This window comes from Carassius carassius, chromosome 12 (genome assembly GCF_963082965.1).
Source record: "Carassius carassius chromosome 12, fCarCar2.1, whole genome shotgun sequence".
Lineage (NCBI taxonomy): Eukaryota > Metazoa > Chordata > Actinopteri > Cypriniformes > Cyprinidae > Carassius > Carassius carassius.
Genome location: NC_081766.1, coordinates 20,930,799 through 20,940,211, shown reverse-complemented (window position 1 = coordinate 20,940,211; position 9,413 = coordinate 20,930,799). Strand labels below are relative to the sequence as shown.

At 36.8% G+C, this 9,413-nt stretch overlaps 1 protein-coding gene across 2 annotated transcripts in view; it reads left to right on the top strand.

The window, feature by feature from the left end:
- Nucleotides 1-3,765: 3,765 nt before the first annotated feature.
- The window catches only part of LOC132155078 (guanine nucleotide exchange factor VAV3-like), a 56,651-nt gene continuing 51,003 nt past the window's right edge, over nt 3,766-9,413 (top strand). The window contains exons 1-2 of one of the 2 annotated variants that reach the window (XM_059563859.1): nt 3,766-4,401; nt 5,636-5,752. In XM_059563859.1, coding sequence (XP_059419842.1) covers nt 4,198-4,401; nt 5,636-5,752 — 321 coding nt within the window. In that variant the 5' untranslated portion in view covers nt 3,766-4,197. The remainder of the gene's footprint in view (nt 4,402-5,635; nt 5,753-9,413) is intronic. The other variant, XM_059563858.1, reaches the window with a different exon arrangement.

Below are 9,413 nucleotides of genomic sequence, written 5' to 3'. Positions count from 1 at the left end.
AACACACTGGCAGATCAAAGTGCAGAGTGCATCCTCGCTGCGGGGAGAGTGAAACATGCACTGCTGGCATGTAATCTGACAGGATCAAAGTGTGGGGGGAAAGTGTGCATGCAAGCTCTCTCAAATCTGGTTGCTCAGCTCTGTGACTTCACTGTTTCCTTCTCTGAGCTAGCTTAGAATAGAAATGGGAGAGCGGGCTACCTTCATCGAAAAAGGTGCGAGTGGAGAAGAGCGAGACACAGCCTCAGCGATGCACACACAAATGTAATGCTGTCAGCGATATAAAAACATTGGTAACATCATTCTACTCTGATCCGCCCAGAAGGATGGATGCGCTCAATGTAACAAGGGGTGTTGATCCTTACGTGTAAACACACTGGCGGATCAAAGCACTGCAGTGAGAGTGATACCACTGTATCTTTCTCTGAGCTCGCTGAGCATTCCCTCTCAGTGAGCATTCCCTCTCAGTGAGCATGCGGCTCTGCATTGGAGCTGCCCAGAGAGGCAAAGCAATCACATCCCTTATGCACAGAAACAATGCTGTTAGGAATTTTGCTCAGAAATTTGCTCTTTTAAGTGCCGGATGGCCACAGGGGAAGGCTTACTACTTCTTACGCTGCCGGGGATTTTCTACAACGGCAAGCTGCAGACTGAGCCTCCTTTGTCTTCTTGATTTTCAGAGTCAGTGAAGAGGTGATCCTCATCGCTGAAGAAGAATGAACTGAAGAATTTTTTTTTTTATACACCTTGGTTCTGCCCTTTCTGGCAGACTAAAGCGCCATTGGTTTGTGCAGCTACACAAACATGAACAAATCAGGATTCAGTACAGAGTAAAACAGGAGTTTTCCCCATACACGACGTGAAGTGAACGTTCGAAAAGGAAACAAACATTTTTGTGTGGTAGTCTTATATTTTTTGTTTTCATTTGCAATGTCCAAGAAAAGCTTCACATTTAAATTATTTTGTCTTTAATCAGATGAGAATATGACTATTAAATATGCTATTTGTGTAATATTGATAATTAAGTTAAAGTTTTTATTTTTAGACAGACCTTTGTGTAAAAAAAATATGAAATGGGGACAACAGCAGCAATACATTCAATGTTTCTTCAAGAAGAAATCATGTCAAAGACGGGTAGATGCAGTACGTGCCACCAGGCAGGGCCAAGTTGCCCAGCAAATGTGGTTTTTATTCATAAAAAGAGAGATGAGCTGTCCAGGCACTTGTGTAGTGCCATTTTTATTTCATCACTTGTGCTGGGGCACATGACTTTTCCCATAGGCCCCACCTGGCTGGTTATTGTCCCCACTGTGCCATAAAAAAAAATCCTAGAATCAGCTCTGCCCAAAACTACTGCCCGGTTCTTTAAGATACATTCTTTAAAGAGTTATAGAAGAGGAATTCCCTCAAGAGTCAACCTGCCACAGGTTCTTCTCATAAAGTTCTACTCAACAGTTATTGAATCTATGCAGGGCTGTCACAGTGGCATCACACTGAAACTTGATTTTTAGGGAAGTTTTCGAATATGCTTCAGTCATCTTAGGCCTCAATGATGTCATTATAATGTTTCCTACTGTGTTGGAGTCCTAGTCCTGGAGAACCCCCAACACTGCGCATTTCAGATGTCTCCCTATTCAAACACACTTGATTCAACTTCTCAGCTCATTAGTGATGAAGACATCAAATGTGTGTGTCAGATAAGAGAGACACCAGAAACATGCAGTGGCAGGACCAGGATTGGGAACCACTGTCCTACTGTATGTGGCAGAAAGAACGTTCTTCCATTGTTCTTAAAGAGTATTGTGCCAATGTTTTATTGAGAACATAATCTGTTACCTCAACACCATCCTGAAAATGATGCAGTTAAAATGTTAGTTTTGTTAACACATCACATTGTGAGTAAATTTATATATATATATATATATATATATATATATAAACATTCTATCATCTCCTTCCTCAATTAGCCTTTCGCCGGCTCCTCCCACAAAACGGCCATTGTCCAATCACACAGCATAGCAACCGTTACTATGTAAGCAGTTCCGACAAACTTTGACTCCAAGCAAGATGGTGAAGTGGTGCACCCACGGCATTTGTAAATCGGACACTAGGTACTCCGAGAGATTGTCTGGAGGAGTTGTGTTCTTTCCATTCCCAAAGCCGAAAACACAACGTGAGCGGTGCCTACAATGGATAAAACAGTGTGGACGGCCCCACTCCCAGTTAAATGTGTCGAACATAGGTTTAGCTAGTTAACATACCCTTGTATTTGAACAAAATAGCTACTCGCAATAGAAAATAATAGACCATAACATAAGAAAGAGAACATTCCCGGCAGTGCAAGAGCATGACTGGTCCACAAGGCTGTGCTGGTTGCATTTGAGGTACAGGTCATGCGGTTTCTCAAATTTCGCTTAAAGGGATAGTTCACCCAAACAGCAAAATTATGTCATTAATAACTTATCCTCATGTTGTTCCAAACCTGTAAGACCTCCGTTTATCTTTGTAACACAGTTTAAGATATTTAAGAAGAGAAGACAATGCTGAATAAAGTCGTAGTTTTTGCTATTTTTGCACCAAAATGTAGTTTCGATGCTTCAAAAAATTCTAACTGACCCTCTGATGTCACATGGACTACTTTGATGATTTTTTACCTTTCTGGACATGGACCGCATACCGTTCACACAGCTTCAATGGAGGGACTGAGAGCTCTCGGACTAAATCTAAAATATCTTAAACTGTGTTCCAAAGATAAACGGAGGTCTTACTGGTTTGGAACAACATGAGGGTAAGTTATTAATGACATAATTTTGCTATTTGGGTGAACTATCCCTTTAAGACCGATAAGCATTAGCCTCGATAGTAGTCGTGTCTCCTTCATTGCATATTTTTATATTTTGAATATATCCATCCACTGCATACTGTAACCCTTTTGCCTCAATCTGGAGGATATCATGAAGGTATTGCTCCAAAAAAGGTCACTGTCACGCACGGGTATACCTCTTTCCGTCATGGCAATCTGTCGAGCTGGTCATGTTTGACCATTTGTTCGTCAGATGTAGCAACAGTAACTAAGGGGGGCAGGGCTCGGCGAAAGGCTAATTATGCTCTTAAAACGTTTTCCTATTGTTGCTAAGATAATGTTCTTCATTAGTTATCATGAAACATTGTGTCAGTGTTTTATTAAGAATATTGTATAATCTGTTACTTAAACAACATCCTCAAAATGATGCAGTTAAAATGATATAGTTTTGTTAACACATCACATTGTGAATACGTTTTATGAAAAAAAAATAATAAAAATAAACATTCCATCATCTCCTTCCTCAATTATGCTCTTAAAACTTTTCCTAATGTGGCTGAGATAATGTTCATAAGTCATAATGTCATTAGTTATCATGAAACATTGTGTCCTGTTTTAAGAATATTGTATATTCTGTTACCTAAACAACATCCTCAAAACATCCTCAAAATTATGCAGTCTAAATGTGATATCTTTGTTTACATTTAACATTATAAGAACATTATTTGAAGTGAAAAAAAAAATATATATATATATATATATATATATATATATATAAAACATTCTTCGAAGTATAAATCAAACATGTAAACAATGTTAGCTAAAGTTCTGGAAACGTCCCCCTGCTAGCTGGGAGGATGATATTTAGAAAGGGAAGTAGAGATATCTGCAAGAGGTTTAAATATATAACACACTATTATAGAGTCAAAACTAACGGAAAAGGAAGAAATTTTGATAGGCTAAGGGGGGCGAAACTACTCTACTATGGTGAAGACTTATTTCTTAATATTCATGAGATGAACATCCGTCACTGGATCAACAACGTAGCGTCAACTATTAATGAATATTCATAAGCTAAGACTTCGCCATTGGAAGATTACATGGCAACGCCTCCGCACTCATCAATTATTATAAAACCTTTGCTGTGTAACTTCGCTGGTAGGGATTTGTAGTTCTGGTAGACCACGGATAAACCCAAATTATAGCGCACAAGTCTCAGTTTTGGCAGCTAACAGCACACGCTCAAAAAGAAGAAAAAGGAAAAAATGAAAAATAAAAAAACCGGATGCCAAATGTAATGCAAGGTGTACGCTCTGCTTCGGCTGTTTCTGCATCCTAGCTCCATTCAGCTGTGTCAGATTTATTTCACATTGTTTTAATTTAATACGCGCATTATGGAGTATTGGAGGCAGTGCAGCTTGTGGCTGATCGATTGTAAAGTTTTGCCCCGGAATCATCGGGTCACAGCGGAGTCAGCGCAGGTTTTTGATTTGGCCCAAACTCTTCGGGATGGGGTGCTTCTGTGCCAGCTGCTGAACAATCTCAGACCTGACACCATTAACCTGAAAGAGATCAATCTCAGACCACAGATGTCACAGGTGAGCGCAAACAATAGACAGTCTGTCATTTTATTATGAATTACTGTAAAACTTTGTATTTTTATAATGTAACGTTACTGCAGTTGCGGAAACACTAACCTACTGACATGCAGTGAATTAGTCTTCAGTATATGAATATCTATTTCAATACATTTGTTTTATCTACATATTATATACAGCATATTTTGACATTTGTGTAAGTCATTTAAGGCTTCATAGTACAAGCCAGTGCCATAGTACTACAAGTGGCCCCAGTGGCAGAATATAGTTCTCTTCACAAAGGGCTCAGTGCTAGACATACACAGCTCTCTTTGTATAGGGCATCATTCAGTCAGTCTGCAAATCTCTTAACAAACTGAGTAAACACAGAGTTAATGAAGCATCAGTTTTTAAATGTACATCGTGTTTTGGCAGGGACCCAAAATTTGTCCTGATGAATGTTCTGTCTGATTCGCTGCTGTGTGTAAATAAGTGTTTAGGGCTGAGAAGTCTCAGGCAGTTTGCCCAGAGCCATACAGTACAACTCTTCCCAGATGCCCCTGTTTCACTCCAGTGACCTGATAACATCTGACTGATTTTTAAACTCACAAATCCACCCTTCTAGATTGATGAGACATGGTCAGTCTCCATGAGACAACGGAAAACAGCAATTTTCAGCAACATCCCTTGTTGCGTTATTTGGCATTCTTTTCACTTACCTGACTCATCTCAATAGGGAATTTTGATAAGTGTGGTTTTTGCTCTTTGGAATTGGTTCATGTTCATATAAATCCACAATTGTGAAATAATGATATTATTATTATTTAATTTAAATTCAGTCATGACAATAGACTTCTAGTAGAGGGAAAGTTAATTTTGTGTTATTTTCTTTTCAAAGTTGATCTATTGTGCTCTTTGAATGTAAAAAAAAAAAGCAGAATCAGAAATAGCGTTAATAGCACCTATTAGGCAATAGAGTCTGTTTGTAATTAGTTGGAAATCTCATTTCCTCATCTACTAAAGGGGAAAGCCTTAATGATTCCACTAATTCGACTCTCTCAAGGCCACGTTTCAACAGAAGATTCTCATGAAATCCTAAAAATGCTTTGTCCAGGAAACACATTTGCATTTTACATCTTGTTTTGTAATCTTTTACATAGTGTTTGCCCAAAAAATGTATATGTACAAGTGGTGTGTAAAAACAAAACCTTTAAAAACGTTAACAGAATCTATTTTTTTTTTATTGCTTTATCAGTTCCTCTGCTTGAAGAATATTCGTACATTCTTGTCTGCATGCTGCGAAGCTTTTGGGATGAAGAAGAGTGAATTGTTTGATGCCTTCGATCTCTTTGATGTCCGTGATTTTGGAAAGGTAATGAAAAAAAAAAAAAAATCAAGAATCTTTTATTGGTAGTTGCAGAAGGAGACAAGTAACTAATAGATAATTATTTTTAAAATGTGTTAATATTTTTTATAATTGTATACACCATAACAGTAATGTGCACCAAGGGCTATAATCATAAATAATTTATAAATTTATAAATAAATAAACATTAATGATTAATATATTTTATTTGTAAATATATTACTAAGTTATGATTTTAGTTTGAATTGGATTTTGAAATTGATCATACTATAAGAATTACTTGTGAAATAATGCTGACTGTTAATGAGACTAAAAAAACATTGTTTGCTAAATATGAATATGGGTCAGACAGTATGGATGGGGGGTTGTGTTTTGAAGGGGGTGGGGGGGCTACTGAGAATCTAATCTACAGTTCTGTAGTCTTAATTCTATAAAATTATGATTTGTATTTTTAAATTTAACCATGGCCTAAGAATCATATATTCACCTTCAATATAATATAGCAAATATTTTATGAATATTATTCTCAATTACCCAAACAGTTCCCTATTCACATTTCCCATGCAATGAATATAACCTGTGTAATCTCCCTCAGAAAATTTAGCTGTCTCCTCTTGTGCTCGCAGACACTTGTAAATGCCTGGCTAATGTGGTTGTGGCCTGGCCTCTGAAGGTCACCTGTAATCAATAGCTCATTTATTTCCTCAACCTCTTCATTTACAACCTTTCTGAATGTTTGGACTGTATTTGTCTGGCAGTGTAATATAATAATTCCCTGAGCCACAGGAGTAAACTCTTCCTGTAGCTTCCTCCTGGCATTTCTCTTCCTAGCAAGCTAAGTGGCTGAATGTCTGTCCTCATGTGGGGTTAAACATAAAGCGAAGTGTCCTTTGTGCTGTGAGGGGCTGCGCTGTTCTCACAGAGGGGCTCAGCCATTGTTTGTCTGTACTCATAGGACACATCTGCAGCCATGCAGAATCATTAGCACAGCCCTGTAGGGCTGAACTACTCTCCTGAAAGAACTGTAGAGCTGTTCAAACACTCCCACTGCACAGGTTTTGAAGGCTTATGGTTGAGGGCTTGTGCGCATGTTATTAATAGATCTGAGGAATGTCAATTGTTCAATATGAATCTGGATAACTTGGTGTTTTATACAGCCATGTGTAAAATAAAGTCAAAAACAGATTCAGTAGTTAATGTTAAAGTTGAGGACATTTTATTAAGGACCTTACAGAAGACCCCACAGATGCCAGGGCAGTTTCTTTGATTCTATTTCTATGTATTGACACTACTTTTGAAAAAACTTGGGAGAGTATGATGAAAAAAAGTTAATACTTTTATTCAGAATGGATGCATTAAATTGGTCATATTAAAATATAGTTGTTGTTAATAGTAATAATAGGAATAACAAGTACAATAATAAACTTTATTTAGTACTTTTAAAAGTTGCACCTTAAAACAACATTTTAAAATATGTTCAAATAGAAAACGGATATTTGAAATAGTTTTGGTTTATTTATTAATGGTTTACTGTGTTTTCATGCAGCCTTGGTGAACATAAATATTTTTCAAAAACATTTAAAAATCCGTCTTGCCTTTACATACAAGTAACTTACAAACCTTTGAGATATTTTTACGTAAGTTTTAGATACTGCCGACTAACTATGCACCCAACACTGACCAAAACTGTGAAGCAGTTACACAACTGCAAGAAGTATGAACATTACTTCACACAACAGTTTCAGTCTGCAGTTGTTTTTTTTGCCCCATTTAGAGGTCCCTCTGTGTTCACAAGGTTTAAGTTAATCCTTCTCAATAATCTTTGCCTGGCAGCAATCTACTAACATGAGTTTGTCTTGTAAGCTTGCATGTTACATTCACATCCATTAAATCTGCTTTAAATGAAATTATGAAGTAATGATATGAAATACAGCTCGGATTTGGCACAGATTTGGAGTAATGTGCTCAGTTTACAATTAAGTAAAATAATCTTTATAAAACTGAAACTAAGTTGCATGCTTTACCCAGCAACCACACATAGCCTAATATTAGTATAATGAAGTATATTATACAAAATACAACTGTTTACTACAATAGTTAGTTATAATAAATGTAGCTCAGTATTGAACCCTAGTATTTTTTTCATTATATTGATGTTGTTGTTTTAATTTAAGCAATAACCTGCAAGAGCTCAGCGCTGCAGTGATTTTACCATTCGTAAGAATGTTGTAGGTATTCCACTTTACATGGTGCCTTGAATTACTATATATGGCCTCTCATTGCTTATTTTTTTCTTAAAGTAGTTTCTCATGGAGCCACGCAGGTGTTAATGCATCTGAACTCTGCTCATGGTTGCTTGTGCTCTCATGAAGACCGCAAATTCGTTTGGAGGCTGTATTTTAACATTTTCTCACCTTTCATCTTCCTGTGCTGTTTCCTTAGAGACTCCACGACACATGCGGTCTTATGCACGTGTAGTTGTTTCAGTCACCTCATTTGACAATAGAGATATGGATTTTCTACATGCCTTCTAGGCATTCTATTATTATTAGGTTACTGGGGTAGTATATTGACAACCATATCAGATCAATAGGTGGTGGAATTTTGGCTTCACCATCCTAAAGCAATAGTGATTTACTGACAGGATTTATCATGAACTGCTTTGTTCCCATTACATATGATTTGAATAAATAAATTTACAATAAAAAACTATCACCGTATACAGATATTTTTGATTGTTTGTTGTGTTTTTGTTTGTCTAATCAATATGCACATAGTGCATTTGATTGGTTGTTTGTGTACTTTTTTGACTGTATTATTTAACTGACATTTATTGTCATGGTCCTGTCCCTGCAAATTTTCCAAGTCCCTGCCAGGATATGAGTCAAGAGTTCACTCAGATTAAACAGTGCTGTGTTTTCAGCCTTCCTCTCAAGAACATGTTAAACGAAAGAAGCACAGGAAACCTTTAAAAAATTGTAAGGTGACAAGATGGGAGGGATGATAGATGATGGTTGCCTGTCCGGAACACTTGCAGTTCTTTATGGCTAAAATGTTAAATTAAAATAACTCTTGATGTGGTGCATCATGGGATGCTTTTTAACAGTAGGAAATAACCTAGCTTGAACAATAGATAACAGCAATGCCAAGGTCAAGAGTTTGATTCTCAGGGATCCATGGGCTGATTAAATATACACCTTGAATGCAATGAAAGTCTCTTTGGATAAAAGTGTCTTTCAAATGCATACATGCAATGCAAATGAAAATAAATTCATTTGTAGGCACAATTTTTAATTGTTTCAAAGCTAATTTTAGGGATTTAAAGTTTAATTCCATCAAGTTGGTGACATGATGTTTATATTGAGAGAAAATAAAACTAAACTAAAGAAAGTCTTACCTACTACACATTCATACTTCATTTTGGAATTGAAATGTATGAATGCACAGTCAATTGAGATTCAGAAGGAAAAGCTCTCCTCTGCTGCGCTGCTTTATGATGGAATTGAAATTCTGTTGCAATCTGACTGTAAAGCTGCAAAAGACCAGCAGACATCTTAGCTTTATACAGCATAATTGACCTTTTTAAATGCTCTTGTACAGAACTTTAAAGATGTTATTCCTAAATGCAGGTTATATTACTAAAAAGGTAACCGATCTGATTTTATTC